At 48.1% G+C, this 20,186-nt stretch overlaps 1 protein-coding gene and 1 long non-coding RNA gene across 2 annotated transcripts; both read left to right on the top strand.

Annotated features, from left to right (window-relative positions):
* Positions 1-11,521: 11,521 nt before the first annotated feature.
* LOC308071032 (fas-binding factor 1 homolog) lies at positions 11,522-18,846 on the top strand (the record flags this gene model as incomplete). The annotated part of the gene is made up of 13 exons (XM_080405894.1): positions 11,522-11,639; positions 12,091-12,171; positions 12,512-12,539; positions 13,245-13,286; positions 13,610-13,700; positions 14,156-14,216; positions 14,748-15,138; positions 15,675-15,755; positions 16,530-16,649; positions 17,506-17,659; positions 17,889-18,022; positions 18,465-18,567; positions 18,708-18,846. Coding segments are annotated over exons 7-13 (873 nt in total), but the record flags the coding sequence as incomplete, so codon positions are not given.
* Positions 18,847-18,857: 11 nt separating this feature from the next.
* Positions 18,858-20,178, top strand: LOC308070413. The gene is made up of 3 exons (XR_013930733.1): positions 18,858-19,103; positions 19,757-19,834; positions 20,131-20,178. It is a non-coding gene; the product is annotated as an uncharacterized lncRNA (long non-coding RNA).
* Positions 20,179-20,186: the final 8 nt, after the last annotated feature.

The raw sequence follows: 20,186 nt of genomic DNA on the forward strand, positions 1-20,186 counted from the left end.
GACCCTCAGTAGTGCGGTTTCCAGACCCCGCGAGGGGCTGCGCCACGAACCAGGGGAAGCGAGTGCGTGAGTGAAAGAAGGCGCCTCGGAAGACGGGACAGAGGAAAAGCAAAGCCCTGTGATCCCATGGGTGGTTCTGGGGTCCAGATTAGGCTCCCACAGATACCACCGGAGAGTCCGCTAGGAGTAACGATAAAATTTTGGGATGCGTACCCTTCTAGGCAGGGTAAGAGTAAAGTAAGATTGATACACTACTGTATGGAAGTTTGAGGTGGGAAACAAATTAGGGGCAACCACCTCTACTGACCGGTCTTCGGGGCATCTGAAGACTGGATATGCCAGGCTTTGAATATATATGTGAATTCAAAAGACCCCTTTTGCCTGGAGGAAAGTGAGTATGCTTCCTTATGGGTAGGGTCTGAAACTAGGGCCCTCGTGTTCCCGTTAAAAGAAAACAAGGGGGGAAAAAGAAGAAGAATAGAAGTGAGGATGAGATCCCTACCTCTCCCCCTCCGTATACACCTCCACCGCCCTCCTCCCCCCCAGCTCTTACCACCTCCCTCACTCCCCTCCCGCTGCTATCTAGACCCTGTGAAAGTGTTAAAGTATTGGGGCGAGTTTGTACAAAGCCCCGTACCCCCTCGAAGGTGCGGCTGAGTCACGCTGGATGCACGGCAGGGTGTTTGCTGTTTGCCTGCGAAGGCTGATATGTAATAACACAGACTTAAAGCAACAAGTAGCAGATGTGCATTCAGGGTAAGAAAGAGTTAAAACAGAAGTGCTGCTGCAGAGGCAGGCTTGTGTAACCTGCAGAGCAGGAAGAGCATCTCCTGCCCCGAATCCTCCTGATGGTGGGGAGGAGGGGGTTGCTGTTGCTGACGATTGAGCAGAAGGACCTGACAATGTCACCCCGAGTGCTGCAGCATTTGCAGCACAACAGGACCGGTAACGGCCCCTCTAGGGCAGGCAGCGGGTCTGAGGAGAGTAAAGGTGAACCTCTGATGGGGAAATTTAGATGTTTGAAAGTCAGTTGTGAATAGGACTGGATAAAGGTTTGAGTTGATTTTTACTAAGGTAATCGTGATGTAGAAAAGTTGGTGAATACAAAACCAACTTATTTGGTGTTAAACTTCAGTGAAAAGAATTTGTTACAGTTGTGGGAGCTGCTGGCCACCAGGAAAATATCCTGAAACCTTTAAAGTACAAACTAAGAAAACAAATAAGAATGCCAAATTCACCAAAATCTTTGTTGGGAAGAGATTTATTAGAACATCTAGACGTTTAAAGAAGGGGAAATGAATCCAAAAGTTAAAAATGATCAATTAACTAAAATGTTGAGCTTATCTTTAATTCAACAGAAAAGTGGAAGAGAAGACCTCCCTGAAGTAAAAGAAATCTTTAACCAGGTATATCTGAAAGTAAATTCCAAGTAAAGGGAAAAATGCTTTCCCTGTTACAGTAAAAATGATAAACAGGAGGCCTGCCTAGTTCAGGTAAAACAATATCCCTTGGTCAGCAAGGCTGTGGGGAATACTGCATAAAAAAAACTAAAATAAAATACACTCTGTAGTAGTTCTACTAATGTAAATCTGTGTTTTACCATGACTGTGACTTGTTATGGGATGCGCAGATGAAACTCTGCATTGACAACAAAGTACAAGGAATAAGGTTGGTCAAGTGCCTCCTACCACAATCAAGGGCAAGACTGGGTTGGCCTCTGTGTTTGCCACCAAGAAGGATCTTGAGCTCTGCTGCTGGCTGCAACCCAGTAGGCGTTGAGCGGTGGGGACATATGCCATGCCAGACCTTGATGTGAGGAATGGCCCCCTCTGTTATAAGAGGGTTGTCCAGGAAAGAAGAACATAAGATGGCCCATTAAGGCACTGATTTGGAAATTGGAAACCGCCTGGCCGACCATGAAGCCATACAAGTAGCAGAAGAGGTAGGAAAGAAGGAATTAACCTTAATACCAGATGGTAAAATCCAAACTGTAAGTACAGATCAAGAGCCAAATTATTCTAAAGAAAACTTAAAGGTAATTCAGGATATGAATGATAAAATAAATAAGTGGACTTATTTGAGGGATGGTCGTATAGTGGTACCATCCAATTTAATATGGACCACAGCCGTAATAGAACATAATAAGATGTATTGGGGAGCTGATAATTTATATAAAAGTCTAAATCAGAAATTGATAGGGCAGAAATTGTTTACTGTAATAAAACAGGTGACTCAGCCAACGTGAAATGTGTTTGAAAATTAGCCAGGGCAACAGTAGCAAGTTGATTTTTCCAGACTCCCAAGAATTGAGGGGGTACTGATATTTATTAAATGAATGGACACCCCAACGTATCATACAGTATTATGGACCTGCAACTTGGAATCCTAATGAACTTATTAACGGCGCTCGAGAACCTATCTACAATCTGAATCATATCATTCGTCTACAGGCTGTCTTGGAAATTATTATTAATCAAACAGCTAAAGCTTTTGATGTTAAATGCAATTTATCAACACAGGATGGTTCTGGACTACCTGCTAGCCAAAGAAAGAGGTGTTTGTGATAAAGTAAATGTTTCCAATTGTTGTTTGAAAAGTGATGACAATGGTGAGGTAGTTAAACAAATCACATCAGAGACAGGGAAGTTAGCCCATGTTCCCATCGGAACTTGGAAAGACGAATATTGACTTGTTTTCCTGGCTTCTCGGGAGCCCCTGGGTAAAACGAATCCTATTTTATTTGTTATGTGGATTAGCCACCTTATTGTTTTTGCCATGTGCTGTTCCATGTTTTATAAGATTAATTCAACACGTTATAACTAACATGCAATTTGCTATTATGGTTTCACCCGATGGCGTTAAACAAATGCGAGTAGTATGACAAAATGTACACACAAAATAACATTTTAATAGCCAACAAGAATTTGGAAACAATTGACTCTTAACAATTCAGATAACAATGTAAGCTGAGTAAAAAAAAAAAATAGAATAGCAACAAAAACAAGCGCCAGGAACGCAAAGACGAGGATATGGAAATGCCTTTTATACTTTTTCACCTCCGCCATAAGTTCTTGACGTGAGACAACAGAAAAACGCACCCTCTGCCTAAACAGCAACAGGAAAAAAAAAAAAAAAAAATATATATAAAATTTTGATCTTCTTTCTAATGAACCATGTTATAAATTGAGACCACAATGGATCATAATCCAATTAAAATTTTATTAATTATAGCAAGTAGAATATGAGCAAAACAGCGCTGGACGACAGGGGAGTCTGCGCTCCGCCAACTGCCGTCCTGAGCAGTTTAAACAGTCCTTTTTTATACTTTTTACTTTCGTGTTTATGAAGTAGTGGAGGTGTTAACCCCTTACTCATATATCTTTATATGGGGTTGTCTGTCTTGTTTCTGTCTGGCGGTTATCTTCTCTTTTACAAGCAGCATCCTGGATGTAGTGGAGGTGTTAACCCCTTACTCCTATATCTTTATATGGGGTCGTCTGTCTTGTTTCTGTCTGGCGGTTATCTTCTCTTTTACAAGCAGCATCCTGGACATCTGGCGGTTATCTTATTTTTCACAAGAGGCATCCTGGATATCTGGTGCCTAGTCTTTACATTATGCTTAACATAAATCTTAATAAACAATATCCTAGTCCATAGTTTCTTACAATCCCCCCTTTTTCTTTTTATCCTATTATTGTTTATTAGACGCTACTTTCATTCTCGGCACTGCAAATAAACCTTTTTCCACAATCCCAACATTTATCATAACACTCACAAGGTAATACGTCACAATTACAATAGGCGTAGTTGGGTAATACATATAATAATAACATACAAAACCAAAACTTAAAAATAACACTTTTTCTTAACACATTCTTTTTTTTTTTTTTTTTTTTTTTTAATGCGTCACTATCATGGCTAGACTATAGGGATTTCGCATGCGCGGTCTTTCCAGATTTTTCCAGCACATTCTGTGGGGCTTTAAAATCGCGCATGCGCATGTTCAAAGGTATACACGGACCATTCGCGTGATCAACAATGGCTACTGCGTGCCCAGATGAAGTCCCAAACCCCTTTCCCGAGCTTACCACTCCGGTAAGTCTGTTAATGGTAACATTCATGGCACTATGGCCAAATGACAGGTCCCAGTTTTCAATGTAAGGTTTTTTCACCACCAGACCACCACGTCACCTGCCAGAGAAGAAAGGTCTAGAGTGGACATTTCGCCCTCTGAACATTCTGTAAGGTGAGTGTTCTCAAAACGTTTAACCTATATGGTTCATTAGAAAGAAGATCAAAATTTTATATATATATTTTTTTTTTTTTTTTTTTCCTGTTGCTGTTTAGGCAGAGGGTGCGTTTTTCTGTTGTCTCACGTCAAGAACTTATGGCGGAGGTGAAAAAGTATAAAAGGCGTTTCCATATCGTCGTCTTTGCGTTCCTGGCGCTTGTTTTTATTGCTATTCTATTTTTTTTTTTACTCAGCTTACATTATTATCTGAATTGTTAAGAGTTAATTGTTTCCAAATTCTTGTTGGCTATTAAAATGTTATTTTGTGTGTACATTTTGTCATACTACTCGCATTTGTTTAACGCCATCGGGTGAAACCATAATAGCAAATTGCATGTTAGTTATAACGTGTTGAGTTAATCTTATAAACATGGAACAACACATGGCAAAAACAATAAGGTGGCTAATCCACATAACAAATAAAATAGGATTCGTTTTACCCAGGGGCTCCCGAGAAGCCAGGAAAACAAGTCAATATTCGTCTTTCCAAGTTCAGACGGGAACATGGGCTAACTTCCCTGTCTCTGATGTGGTTTGTTTAACTACCTCACCATTGTCATCACTTTTCAAACAACAATTGGAGACATTTACTTTACCACAAACACCTCTTTCTTTGGCTAGCAGGTAGTCCAGAACCATCCTGTGTTGATAAATTGCATTTAACATCAAAAGCTTTAGCTGTTTGATTAATAATAATTTCCAAGACAGCCTGTAGACGAATGATATGATTCAGATTGTAGATAGGTTCTCGAGCGCCGTTAATAAGTTCATTAGGATTCCAAGTTGCAGGTTTATAATACTGTATGATACGTTGGGGTGTCCATTCATTTAATAAATATTGGTACCCCCTCAATTCTTGGGAGTCTGGAAAAATCAACTTGCCACTGTTGCCCTGGCTAATTTTCAAACACATTTCACAATGCTGAGTCACCTGTTTTATTACAGTAAACAATTTCTGCCCTATCAATTTCTGATTTAGACTTTTATATAAATTATCAGCTCCCCAATGCATCTTATTATGTTCTATTACGGCTGTGGTCCATATTAAATTGGATGGTACCACTATACGACCATCCCTCAAATAAGTTAGAATAATTTGGCTCCTGATCTGTACTTACAGTTTGGATTTTACCATCTGGTATTAAGGATAATTCCTCTTTTCCTACCTCCTCTGCTACTTGTATGGCTTCATGGTCGGCCAGGCGGTTTCCAATTTCCAAATCAGTGCCTTAATGGGCCATCTTATGTTCTTCTTTCCTGGACAACCCTCTTATAACAGAGGGGGCCATTCCTCACATCAAGGTCTGGCATGGCATATGTCCCCACCGCTCAACGCCTACTGGGTTTCAGCCAGCAGCAGAGCTCAAGATCCTTCTTGGTGGCAAACACAGAGGCCAACCCAGTCTTGCCCTTGATTGTGGTAGGAGGCACTTGACCAGCCTTATTCCTTGTACTTTGTTGTCAATGCAGAGTTTCATCTGCGCATCCCATAACAAGTCACAGTCATGGTAAAACACAGATTTACATTAGTAGAACTACTACAGAGTGTATTTTATTTTAGTTTTTTTTATGCAGTATTCCCCACAGCCTTGCTGACCAAGGGATATTGTTTTACCTGAACTAGGCAGGCCTCCTGTTTATCATTTTTACTGTAACAGGGAAAGCATTTTTCCCTTTACTTGGAATTTACTTTCAGATATACCTGGTTAAAGATTTCTTTTACTTCAGGGAGGTCTTCTCTTCCACTTTTCTGTTGAATTAAAGATAAGCTCAACATTTTAGTTAATTGATCATTTTTAACTTTTGGATTCATTTCCCCTTCTTTAAACGTCTAGATGTTCTAATAAATCTCTTCCCAACAAAGATTTTGGTGAATTTGGCATTCTTATTCGTTTTCTTAGTTTGTACTTTAAAGGTTTCAGGATATTTTCCTGGTGGCCAGCAGCTCCCACAACTGTAACAAATTCTTTTCACTGAAGTTTAACACCAAATAAGTTGGTTTTGTATTCACCAACTTTTCTACATCACGATTACCTTAGTAAAAATCAACTCGAACCTTTATCCAGTCCTATTCACAACTAACTTTCAAACATCTAAATTTCCCCATCAGAGATTCACCTTTACTCTCCTCAGACCCGCTGCCTGCCCTAGAGGGGCCGTTACCGGTCCTGTTGTGCTGCAAATGCTGCAGCACTCGGGGTGACATTGTCAGGTCCTTCTGCTCAATCGTCAGCAACAGCAACCCCCTCCTCCCCACCAGCAGAAGGGTTCGGGGCAGGAGATGCTGTTCCTGCTCTGCTCTGCAGGTTACACAAGCCTGCCTCTGCAGCAGCACTTCTGTTTTAACTCTTTCTTACCCTGAATGCAAATCTGCTGCTTGTTGCTTTAAGTCTGTGTTATTACATATCAGCCTTTGCAGGCAAATAGCAAACACCCTGCCATGCGTCCAGCGTGACTCAGCCGCACCTTCGAGGGGATACGGGGCTTTGTACAAACTCACCCCAATACTTTAACACTTTCACAGGGTTTTTTTACTCTCCACCCCCCCCCGGCTTCAGATCTTACATACATTAGCACAAGTTTTTTTATCTTACAACGTGTTTCATTCTGGTTGCTCCATAGAAGGAACCACAACCTCCCCTCTGATCCTTTTCCATTGCTAATATTAAGGGATCTTGTGGAGCTAGGTTAATACCACACTCTTTTGCCACTCTGGGTGATTCCTCAGAGTGAAAAACATACCAGCATACATTACTTCATCCCATTTTTCCTCTCGCCTTAAAAATAACATTAATTTTAGCAAAACATTATAATTCAGTGTGCCGTTTAAGGGCCATTTTCTCTGTCCCCTAACTTATACAGGGGCCACCACTGATTGCAGTACTTAGCCAAAGTTCTCTTATTCACGCTTCCCCCAGCTGCCCCCCCATTTCCTTCCAGTGACCTTTCTTACTATTATCTCAATTGCTATCCCAGCCACAGAGACTCTAATTTCACTTATAGCTCTCTCTCTTATCCCAAGGCGTCCAAACCTTACAGTCAGGGCGTTCAATTTCTTGTCGCCACCATACATATAATAATTCTTTACACCATATACACTTTAAAACATACAGAGGTTCACATTCACCCCTCGGATGTTCAAGACAATAACCACATACCAACATTTGTAATATACTGAATACAGAAATGTTCTCACATTTCCAGCATAAATGAGTATAACAATTATTAATAACCTTGTAATTATTAATTAAAAGGCCACTTTTCTCCACATTCCAGCTTATAAAGCGGCCACCATTTTACAATATTTTATCAATGTTTTCCTATTCACATTTCCACCAGCGGATCCTCCAATATCCCTCCAGTGACTCAAAACACATCCTAACGGGCTTTTCTTTAAAATCCCACCACTCTGTTTTCTTCCCATTTTTCCAGCTTACACTCACAGAACACACTTATCACTTACAGAATTACTACTTACAAAATGCAACACACAGGTATCTTTCTACAGCAACACCAAGAGCTCACTATTATTATCAAAAATATAGCCAAAATCACAGTAACAATTATCAAAGTCAAATTCCACATTCCATAAATCCGGTAACCAAAATAAGCAACACTGCAGCAAATAAGCTTGAAACAATGAATATTCCATTAACGCCTATACATATTCATTACCTGAACCCGCCTACCCTCGCTTCGTATGCTAATTAGCTTATCAGTCTTTCACGCTTGTGCAGATTCTTCCAAAAATTGTGGGCCGGGGTCTTTAGAATATAACAATTATTAATAACCTTGTAATTATTAATTAAAAGGCCACTTTTCTCCACATTCCAGCTTACACTCACAGAACACACTTATCACTTACAGAATTACTACTTACAAAATGCAACACACAGGTATCTTTCTACAGCAACACCAAGAGCTCACTATTATTATAAAAAATATAGCCAAAATCACAGTAACAATTAGGGTACTGCTTCTCTAATCCCCTGAATTACTATAGTTCTCAGGTCCTGCATATGAGTTCTATGCGCCGGATCCTGATTATCCCAATTAGGTCTTTGGAGTGGCCATTTAATATCTGCTTGGGGTCCCTGGGTTTCCTCGGTAGTAAATAATTGACAAAGGATAGATTGCATCTTATTCCAAGTATAAAGGTTTGGTCCCAGAAATTGATCTAATCTTTCTGCCACTCCGAGTGGGTCCTCAATTAAGTTTCCCATCTCGGTCCTTTTAAAATCTCGTAGGTCAGCCGAATTTAGAGGCACAGAAATATATCCGATCACAGGTTGAGGTCCCCCCATGGGCTTTTCTCTTAGGGGGTATATTTGAGCTGCCCCTTTTTGACTTCCAGTTACGCGTCTAGGAAGAGGGGGAGAGACCCTTGTTCCGACTCTGGTGGGGGAGTGGGCGCTCTGGGGACCTCTGCAGGAGCAGGAGGAGGAATGTAAGGAGGGGGGGTTAGAAGGGTTTCATCTAACTCTCCCTTCTTTTTCTTTTGTTTAGTTTTTTTATTTCATTCAGCGGGTAAAATCTAGCTCCCGGTTTTTTAGCCACACCTCCGCATATTGACTCTCCTCCGGGTTAAGGGTTTTTTTTTATTATTAACCCAGAGGTTTAATTGCTGTCTTACCCAATCTTCTTCTGACCCACAGACTGGCCAAAAGACATTTTTAGAAATCTTCTTCCCTCCCCATATCTTAGTACAATATTCTATCACTTTCTGCTTATCTTTCCCTAGGGTTCCAGGGAAATATCTCCAATTGTCCAAGATATATGCCAGAGGGGTATTCTTAGGTACAGTGGGTACCCTTCCCATGGGAGTCGAAGGCTTGCTGCCCTTCGCCCCCATCTTCTGGAATATCCACAAACATACACTCACTCGCTCCCCTTGTTCCTGGCCCAGTCCCTCGCGGGAGATGGGAAACGCAGTACTTAAGAGTCCACACTCGCTTGGTTCAGTATATCAAACCTCTCACTCGTTATATTCCAGGAAACCCAATCCCGCCCGAACGGCAAACCTTGCGAACAAATTCACAATATACTTACGCGTCCTGCGTCTTCGTCCGGACTCCCGTGCACAGAATTTTTATGGGATTTTACCGGTTTCTCCTTTGCTCATTATTCTAGAATTTAGGTTCGTCGGTAAGGTTGGAGTAAGCTGTTGGTCGCGGGGCCGCGAAATGTCACGGGGCGCCTCCCCGGAGGACCAAAGCCCACTGTTCCTTATCCGAGTCATGGCACCAGAAATTGTTATAAATTGAGACCACAATGGATCATAATCCAATTAAAATTTTATTAATTATAGCAAGTAGAATATGAGCAAAACAGCGCTGGACGACAGGGGAGTCTGCGCTCCGCCAACTGCCGTCCTGAGCAGTTTAAACAGTCCCTTTTTATACTTTTTACTTTCGTGTTTATGAAGTAGTGGAGGTGTTAACCCCTTACTCATATATCTTTATATGGGGTTGTCTGTCTTGTTTCTGTCTGGCGGTTATCTTCTCTTTTACAAGCAGCATCCTGGACATCTGGCGGTTATCTTATTTTTCACAAGAGGCATCCTGGATATCTGGTGCCTAGTCTTTACATTATGCTTTACATAAATCTTAATAAACAATATCCTAGTCCATAGTTTCTTACAAACCATATAGGTTAAACGTTTTGAGAACACTCACCTTACAGAATGTTCAGAGGGCGAAATGTCCACTCTAGACCCTTCTTCTCTGGCAGGTGACATGGTGGTCTGGTGGTAAGAAAACCTTACATTGAAAACTGGGACCTGTCATTTGGCCATAGTGCCATAAATGTTACCATTAACAGACTTACCGGAGTGGTAAGCTCGGGAAATGGGTTTGGGACTTCATCTGGGCACGCAGTAGCCATTGTTGATCACGCGAATGGTCCGTGTATACCTTTGAACATGCGCATGCGCGATTTTAAAGCCCCACAGAATGTGTTGGAAAAATCTGGAAAGACCGCGCATGCGAAATCCCTATAGTCTAGCCATGATAGTGACACATGTTAAAAAAAAAAAAAAAAAGGGAATGTGTTAAGAAAAAGTGTTATTTTTAAGTTTTGGTTTTGTATGTTATTATTATATGTATTACCCAACTATGCCTAATGTAATTGTGACGTATTACCTTGTGAGTGTTACGATAAATGTTGGGATTGTGGAAAAAGGTTTACTTGCAGTGCCGAGAATGAAAGTAGCGTCTAATAAACAATAGGATAAAAAGAAAAAGGGGGGATTGTGAGAAACTATGGACTAGGGTATTGTTTATTAAGATTTATGTTAAGCTCAATAGGATAAAAAGAAAAAGGGGGGATTGTGAGGAACTATGGACTAGGGTATTGTTTATTAAGATTTATGTTAAGCTCAATGTAAAGTTTAGGCAACAAAATATATGAAAACGCTTATGCAAACAGCTACCAGACACTGCTTGTGAAAGATAAGATAACCGCCAGATGTCCAGGAACCGACAGAAACAAGACAGACAACCCCACATAAGGATATATGAGTGAAGGGTCAATACCTCCACTACTTCATGAACACGGGTAAAGATGTATAAAAAGGGACTGTTTGAACTGCTCAGGGCGGCAGTTGGCGGAGCACAGACTCCCCTGCCGTCCAGCGCTGTTTTTGCTCATATTCTACTTGCTATAATTAATAAAATGTTAATTGGATTATGATCCGTTGTGGTCTCAATTTATAACAACGGGGGGCTGCCGGGGTCTCCTGTGCCCAGCCTGCTGTGCTCCACAGGGGGCTGGGCGCTGGGTGCCCCATGGCGGGGCTGGGGGCTGTAATCCCCCGGTGCCTGGCCTGGGGCTGGCTCCTTGTGCTCCCGCTGGTGCCCGGGGGTCTCGAAAGGAGGGCTGGCGTTGCTCCTTGTTGGCGCCAATTAACAACAATTAAACACCAGGCCAGGGCGTTAAAGCCCCGCTTTGTGCCAGGGCACGTGCTGGGGGTGGCCGGGGGCACCGCAGCCGCTCTCAGCCCCTCGTGCGGGGGGTGCAGCGCTGGGGGCACCCCCAGCTCCGGGGGCCCGGCGGGGACTACACATCCCATCGTCCCGCGGGGGGGAGGGGCCGGGCCGGGCCGGGCCGTGCCGGGTGAGCCGCGGCCTTCCGGGGGCGGGTGTCCGGCGTGCTACCGGTGCGGGCTGGGGGGCTGCGGGCTCGGGGGGCTGGGGGTGAGGGGGCTGCGGGTTCGGGGGGCTGCGGGCTCGGCCCTGGGGGGCTGCGGGCTCGGGGTCTGGCGGGCGCTGGCGCGGGGCGCCGGGGTCAGGGGGCAGCGGGCGCCATGGCAACGGGATGCGCAGAGGCGGAGCCGGGGGGCGGTTGAGCGGTAAGTGGGGGGCTCCGCGCCTCCGGGCCGCGCACCCCTCGCCTCCAGCAGCGCTTTGCTTGTCCCAGGTCCCCGCGGGTGCCCCGGACCCAAGGGGGGGTGGGTGGGGGGGTTTCCCTCCCTCTGCCCCTGGCTGCTCCGCAGGCTCTGGGCTAAGCGGGACCCCCCGGGCTGTGCTGGGGTCGGGGGCGGCCGGAACCTTCACCCTCCCTGGTTCCCTGGGGGGGGTGTGATGTCCCCCCCGGGCTGCAGGAGCACGAAGCCGGTTTGGGGAGCGGGGGGGGGGTGTTTTTCAGACTCAAATGGAGCCTTGTTGAGAGGGGCTCGGGGGGTGGGCGCGGCGCGGAGCCAGCCTGGCAGGCTGCAGCCCCCCGAGCCGGAGAGGGACATCTCTGTGGGAGAGGTGCCTCCGGCCGTGGTGGCACATCGGGGAACCCTCCTCTCCCTTCAGGCAGGAGGTTGGTGTGGATGTGACCAGTGGTGCCGGGTCCCCCTGCAACGTGGAAGAAGAATCCGTAAACGGACGCTGATGGTGAGCGTGGCCCTGCGGTGCGGGGCTGAGGCGGGGCTGGGAAATCCGGATCTGATGCTCTGGCAGCTCTGCCTGGAGGCAGAAGTGGTCCCAAGGGCTGGAGGGTCCTGCCCAGCTGGCAGTCGGGAGGGGCTGTGCTCACCCGTGTCTCTGAAGTTGGAAATACCTTTGTAGTTCTGCATTTCACGTGTCATTTCCCAAACAGCACGGGCAGGAGGAGGGCCTCGCTGCTGTTTATGGGATGCTCTGGAGAAACCTGCCTCTGGCTTTAGTGTGTTTTGAGAAAGTCCAGGACAGACTTGCTTCATTTTCTAATGAGGGAATTTTTCTTTCTCCCCAGGCTACAAAACCCAAGAAAAGTTTAAGAGGTACGTACATATGCTGCAGGCTTTCCTTTTGCTGTCCGTAGGTGCTTCGATCTGCTGGGAATGCCTGGGGCAGGGGGGGGGGGACACACTCTCAGGTGGCAGTCCTGGCTACTGAAATGTTTCATGATCCTTGTCTGAAAGCTGCAGATGGTTGAGTGCATCATCATGTCGTTCCTGAACCAGAAATTTTCACCTGCCTCTCACATCAAGCGGATTTGTTTATTGAGGTCCCACATTCCTTTCTTGTGGGCTTTCCCAAATTCAGGGGAGAATATAAGCATTTGTTTCAGTTCTTCCCATCACCTTATCCCTGTTTGGAGGGATACTGTTTGGAGGCCTCTTGCAGCCCCTGATACTGAAGCAGTGCTTTTGGGGTTGCCCAGGGACTCGAGATCCTGCGGGGTGAGAGCTCACAGGTTAAGTGCTGCTTGTGGCCAGTGACTAACTGAATACAAAGCAGCTGGTTCATTTGATAAAGATACCCCATTTCTGGCTAAGTGAAGCTAAATTTTTTATCCACAAAATACTGATCAGGTCCTGGCAGTTCTCTCTAGACTGACAAGGAAGGCCTGACGCTGATGATGCTTAAGACCAAAACTTTATTCTAGCAGATTTCCAAAGAGCAAGCCATACTGAAACTGGGAGCTTTCCTATGCCTGCTTGGTGAGCTCACCTGCCTCAACAGCTTAATTTGTCTCATTTCAGGCTCCATCGATGATGTGCTTGGTGACCTCCTGGGCTATGATGGTAAAACGAACCTTCTTCTCAGCTGAAAGGGCAGCGTCCTTCTATTCTTACTCCCCTCCTGGGAGCAGGAGGTGCTGGTGCAACAGCCATTGATCTGCAAGGGGGCTCCAGCTGTGAGGAGGGGATGGAGCAGGGAGCAGGGCTTCTCGGAGTCAGAGGCCATTGAATAGGCTGGACATCAGCTTTTGGGGAGGCAAAGTGAAGTTCACCTCTGATTAAAAGCCTCTGTGGCCCCGGGGTAGACAGCAGATCCCCCTTTGGAGTGCCTAGGTCAGGAATATGCCCGTGTCCATCATCCTCATCTCTCCCTGTCTTGTTTCCAGATGAAACCTCTGTTAAATCTGCCAAAGCTTCCCAGCCGGCTGTGGGCAGCAGTAGGAGAGCCCAGGACACTGGCTTGCAGGCCAGAAAGAAGTGAGTGCCTTTCAGACACAGCCTCTCCTGTGAGAGATCTCACTTGAAGATCTCTTTGTCCTCCCCAAATCCTTCTGATCTGCCCCATCCTTGGCTTTTCCACCTCCCTCCCTGCCCCAACAGTGATTGCCTGGGAAGGCGAGTTATCTTCTGTGATGCCTTTGGGAACTGGGAGCCCAGAGCCCGAAGCTTTCCAGCAAGAGTTGGGTGTCCCCCAGCCTTGTACATCTTCTGTAAATCTGCTTTGTAACAGTTGCTTAAATAGAGCAGTCCCAGCACTGCCGTCCTTTATCCCAGTGCTATTTTAGCCTCATTTTCTGCGTTGTACGATGCGGCTGGTGTGGCAGCCCTGTGTGGTCTCCTCTGCCTCCCGCTGCCTGGCCTGGCTTGGCTGTCCCTGGACACACTGGCCGAGCTCACGTGTGGTGCTGCTAACCCCCGGGCTTGTGTCATAGGTCCATTTTAGAAGATGATTTCTTCGACAGACTCCCTGCGAAGGACATAAATTCTGCAGAGGTGAGTCCAAGGTTCAGGAAAGAGCCTGGGAGTCCCGAGGGCTGGGGCTGAGCCGGGCCAAGGTTGCGGCGGTATCACCCCAGCCAGGTCAGCAGTGGCGTGCCAGCGATGAGCTGTGATGTCTGGCTGAAGAGGTAACCCCTCTCCAGCATCCCAGTGGGGTGGGGAAGACAGGACAGGGCGGGGGTGGTGGTGGAAGAAGGGCTTCCTGGTGCCTTGGGTGAGATGGAGCAAAGCTGGGGGGCACGTGCTGCTGCAGCCCAGCCTTCCTGCGTGCACTTTGGGTAAAGTGTTGTAGGAAGGACCTTCACCCAGAGCAACGGCCTTGGGTTTTCCTGATGCTTCTCCTAGAGGCAGCAGGATCTCAGCAAAGGAATTGGGGCACAGGGGGTTTCCAGAGAGGAGGACACCAGGAGGAGTTGGGCATGTATTCTTCTATCTCATAAAACGGATATCAAGGGATATGGGGTAAGGGGTGAGGAGTTTCCAAAAATCTCTTCCCCTCTGATGTCTCCCCTCCCTGGCATGCAGGGATCCAGTGTCTCCGACACAGACCCACAAGCTGTGCTGCAGACCCTGAAGGCAAGTCCTTAAATCCCCTCCATCTCCATCCATCCCCTCCATCTCCATCCATCCCCTCCATCTCCATCCATCCCCTCCATCTCCATCCATCCCCTCCATCTCCGCCCCAGCGCGCTGCCATGGCCTCCAGCACCAGCCTCCGAAGGGAGAAGCAGCTCTCACCCTGCTCCCCATCCTTGTCCTCTTGCTTTCCAGGATATGGACGACATGGAAGCTGATCTCCTGGGAATCCCGAAACCCAGTTCTGGGCCAGGGAAGGCAACTGTGAAAGGTCCTGGGAAATGTGACTTCTTGGGAGGAGGAGTAAAAAAAACAGGGAAGCTGGTAGCTCCTGAGGAAGGTAAAAAGGAGATTCTGCTATTCTTTTCACACCCTGATTGTAAACGAGCAGGGATATTTTCCTATCCTTATCTGGGATACGGAGCAAAAAGTGGATTTGTTCCCTAAAATGCTTTTCCTGGTTGCTTTTTGCAGGAGTGTTATTCTGGCCATGTGTTATCCCTTAGGAGATCCCTGGACGTCACTCACACCAGCAGCCGCTGCCACCTCCCACCAAACACCACTCGGCTGTTCCCTGGGGCGGTGCAAAGTGTTTCTGGTGGGGAGCCCCCTGCTCTGGGGGCAAGGAGAGCCAGAGGAGCTGCATTTCAGATCTGCCAGCCCCTAAAGTGCCCTGATCTTCCCCTGGCCCTTTTCTCCTCTGCTTGCAAGGAGACCCCTCCGGAGAGATGTGCACCTGGCAGGGCTGTGGGGGGGTCTGTCCATCACAGCGGGTGCTTTTAGGGGGCTGCCACCCAAAAAGCGACCCTTAGCTAGGGTGGGACCGGGGCATTTCTGCAGTACCTTGTCTCTGAGAGCCGTGGCCTCTCTTTCTAGGAGAGAAAGTGCCTGCGATGGAAAAGAAGGCGCTCTCATCCCCTGCCGCTCCCCGACACAACAAGAAATTTAACTTTGAAGGTGGGATCTCACTTCACGCGGCTGCGGGGGGGCGCTGGGGGCTCTGCCCGTGCTCTTTGCCTCCTCGGTTAGCTGGAGGCTTGACTGGTTAATAAGATACGGAGTCCTTCACCCCTATGATGCTAGTGCAAATGTAATCCTTCAGAGGTGACCAAAGGGAAAAAAACCTCTGCATTCGAGGCCCTCCCCAGGACAGGACTGGGGGGTGATTCCTGGGGGCATTTGCATTTTTATATGTGCTTTGGTTTTTAATGATTGTAACACTTGGGAGCCCCTGTGTCAGGGGGGGTTCTGTCCAGCTTCTGAACAGGGGAGTGGTTTCCTGGCACAGCTGAAATCTGGTTCTCAAAGCCTGTGCTTTAACAAAGATCAGGATCTGTTAAAATCTGTTAAAAAAAAAAAAAAAAAAAACAAAAACCCTAATGGGCTTTAGGTGATTTAGGTGGCCTTTCTCCCCTTTTTCTTTGCCTAAGCTGTGTTCAGGCATTAAAGCACCCAAATTTTTGAGTTATTTTCTTCCGGGAGGATGAAAACGTGGAAAAACTGAACGGAAATCTAAGTCTTTGAGTGTTTGAAGTTCACGGAGACTCAAGGGTATCCCAGGTCCCTGCAGGACCCGCGCTCATGGCTTTGGGCAGATACACTCTGCTGTCCCCACGTGCACGTTGTGGGGAACAGTGGCTGGCGTAGTGCAGAGCTCTTCTTCTAAATAACGTTGCGTTTGTTTGTTTGTTTTGTTATTCTCTTTTCCTGTACCTGCTGGGTAATTCCCAGATTTAGATGATCCTTTGGCAGGACTTTTGTCTGATGAGGAGCAGGATGCTCCCAAGAAACCAGCTCCAACAGGTGCTAAAAGCAGCTCTGAGGAAAAACCAGAACAGAGCAAAGAGAAAGGTAAGTGGGGTTGCTCAGTGCATCCTCTTTGTATTACATAAATCAGCAGCATGGATTAGTCTGTGTGAGATCCAAAATGATTACATTGAAAGCCACCTAGTCCTACCTCTTATTAGCCAGTAACGTAATTTATAGAGCAGCTTGGTAACAGGGTTAATTGTGCCACAGCTCACCAAGTGCTTGATACTTGCAGTGCGCCGCAGATTATGGAGCTGAGCTTTCCTTTCCAGGAATGGAGGCTCTGATCTTACCTTTGACCTCATCCAGCCCGTTCTGCACGCATTGCCAAATGAGAACAAATTTTCTGGGTCAGGATTTGCGTGTCTGAGAGCAGCACCAGTCCGTGCCACACCACAACTGGGGCACCTCTGGGTGGGATCCAGCTGTGGCTGTGTTACAGGCACTTGTCCCTCTTGTTCCTGCAGCAGGGATGCTAATGGGTCTGAGGGTCCCCTAAAATCACCTTTCACCCTGATAAATCTACTCTGGATGCAAGTAGCAGCTGGTGGGTTAGGGCAAGGTCTAAGGTGTGTTGGTAGAGAGGGACTTTAGGCAAAAGGGGACAGGAATTATCTGACTGGAAACTTTCAAAGCTAAAGAAGCTCCTGGCGTTATCCAGAGCTGGAAACCCCAGTGTCAGTGGCACCCAGCAGTGTCCCAGCAGTGGATGCATGGCTGCAGACCAGGCAGTAGTGCATTGCCGCTGTGTTACTTGCTGTGAGATCTGTTCGCTGATCTTAAAAATTACTTTTTAAATGGTCCTGAGAGATAAGAGCAGGCAGGGATGCTTTGATCTCCTGTTTAAAAAAAAAAAAAGCCCTGATCAAACCTTTACCATGTGTGATCCCATCCACAGAGCCACCTCCACCCCAGATGCCCCTGCACACCGTGGCCCCGGTCCAGAGGAGGGCTGAGCTCACTTTTGAAGATACTGATGACGACCTGATGCATGCGCTGGGACTTGGCAGTGGCTCAAAAGGAGCTGAGAAGCAGGGAAAGAAGGCAGAAAAGTAAGGGCAATGAAGAGGCAGTGAGAGTAAAGCAGGGGATGGCTTGTGCGTTGGGATGGTGCCAGCATGCTGTGGGGGGGGGGATGCTGGAGCTTCTGCCTGTGGGTCCCAGAAAGGGGCAAGAGCAGCCTCGTTTCACAGAGAAGAGCCAGAGCACCCTGGCAAGGCTGTGTGACAAGAAACAGCCCTGCCTCCCAGGGAAACCTATCTGCCACTGTGTCACCAACAGAGAGGTGCTCCGGCCAGCCCGCTCCAAGCTGGATGAGTTGCTGGGACGAAATTCCGTGGCCAAAATCCTGGAACAGCCAGGCACAGGAGAGCGCAGAGAGTTCAAACTGGATAAGAAGTACCAAAAGCAGCCAGGTGAGCGTGGCCAGGGATGCTGGGAAGGTCTGCAGAGGTGATGGCGTTGGCTTGGGAGGGCGAGATTGATTTCTAATGTCCTTGAAGGGGAAATACCCTTTCTGTAGTGGTCAGCAGGGTGGCTAATGGGCTCCCAGTCAGCTCTGGGGCAAAGGTGACTGATGCAAAAGTGTTGTACCCTGCCTTCGAGGCAGCCTGGGGGCATTTGCACAGCAGCTGTAACTCAGTTGCCTTTGGACATGGACTGATTCTCAGCAAAGCAACTTTTCCCAGCCACGTGGAGGAGACACGTTGCTTGCAGGTTTCCAGGGAAGATGTTTCCAGCTGTGTCTTCCCAGAGGCAGCAATCGCAGTGGGAATTGCAGGGGAGGAGGAGGAGGGCTGGTGTCTTTGCAAACAGCCGCTCCTCTAGGCGCTGACTCAAGGCTGCTTGTCTGAACAGAGAAGGAAGACGGCTGGGACAAGGAGGATTTTGTCTTTGGAGCGTACCAGCCGACGGTGGCCTCCATGCCCAAGGGCCAGCCGGCGAGGAGGCAGCCTGTGAGGTATTGTGCTCTGCGTGTGGAGCTCCAGCCAGCAGCCACGCTGCCCCCGCGGCAGAGCGGGCAGGGTCCCCGGGCAGGGTCCCCGGGCAGGGTCCCCGGGGTCCTCTCACAGGCACATATGTGACTGCTTCTCCTTGCAGCAGGTTTCCAGCCGAGAACAGCAGCGAACCAAAACCAGAACCCCGCTCCAAATCTCCTCCTTCAGCCAGGCACAGCCCTGTGCGGAGCAGCCGGACTCGAGGTGACTGGCTGGGCTTGAAAGATGAGGATTTTATGGATGCAAAGCCAACATCTGCAGCAAAAGCCAATCCTGCAGTGAGCTACCCCAGCCCTGGCACAGCCCAGCAGCCCGGCCCCACCAGCCAGCTCCCGGCTGCAGAGGCAGCGCTGGCTAAACCTGACCCGCTGGAGGAAGACAACTGGCTGAGCGCTGCCTTGTCTCGCAAGAAAGCCCAAGCACAGGCGAAGGCTCAGGAGCAAAGTGCCAAGCCCTTGGAGTCCCCAGAAGGAGGGCTGGATCCCCACGCTCCTGTCAGGTAAAAGCACAGCTGGTGGCCACAGGGCTCCCATCATGCAGCTGCTCCAACAGGACGTCTCAGAAATCCTCTGCTCGGATTTAAGAAATCCATTTTAAGTGCTCTCTTGCCTCGGGTTGGGTTAATAACGCAGAGGTTTCTCCCACTGGTGCAGCCTGCAGGGCCATCGCACCTCTGGGCTCTCCTTCTAGTCATGGCTGAGATTGCACGTGCTGCCCCAGGTCCTGTGGGATTGTCCTGGATCAGCATACCCCCACGAGCTCCACGCATGCTCCTCATTCCTGCCTTCTTTCCCCTTCGTTCCTCCTAGTTCCAGGAAAACCACCTCCTCCAGCTGAGTTGGCACAGACAGGTTCAGGCTTGTGCCATTGGGATGGGACTCAGAAGTGAATTGCAGAGAAGCAGCCGCGTGTGTCGTGGGCAGGGGCATGTTGCCCAGGGGAAGGGGGTGGATGCAGCAAGGAGGAACTGGTGTTCCTCCAGAGATGGAGGTTCTGAGGTGTCTTTGCTCCCTCTGAAGCCAACAGGTTGAATCCTGCCGCAGCTGAGTGGGATAGGTTTTCACCTGCAAGGCAGGAACTGGTGTTGAGGGAAAGGATCTTGTCTTTCCTTGCCTCCTGGGCTCTCCCCCATGGGATGTTTTTTGCTTGCAGCCAGCCAGCCAGCCCCACAGGAGCACCGCAGCAGGCAGCTGTCCCGCAGGACCAGGCAGCGAGTGCAGATGGCTCCAGGTGAGGCCTCCTTCACCTTTCAGACACCTCCACAAGGGAGAATTCCTGTGGGAAGCGGCTGCATGTGTAGGTGGGGGAGCGGGGAGGGCTGGTAGCCAGCCGTGACCACTTTGGTCTGGGACCTGTGTAACCGGGAAGGAAGGCAGCGCTGAAGGATCGTCGGGCCCTTGCCTGTTCGATCGCAGTGCGACAGCCAAGCTTTAAACTTGCAAAAATGCCAAGCGGGATAATGTCTGCGTGCCTCTCCCTGCGCTGTGACACTGCTGTGCGTCACTTGTGTCTCTGTGCCCACGCAGGCAGCCGGTCCCCTGGCTCAGCACCACGAAACAAGCCTCGGTTCAACCATTGGATC

The sequence above is a fragment of the Falco punctatus genome (genome assembly GCF_963210335.1).
Source record: "Falco punctatus genome assembly, chromosome: 10".
NCBI lineage: Eukaryota > Metazoa > Chordata > Aves > Falconiformes > Falconidae > Falco > Falco punctatus.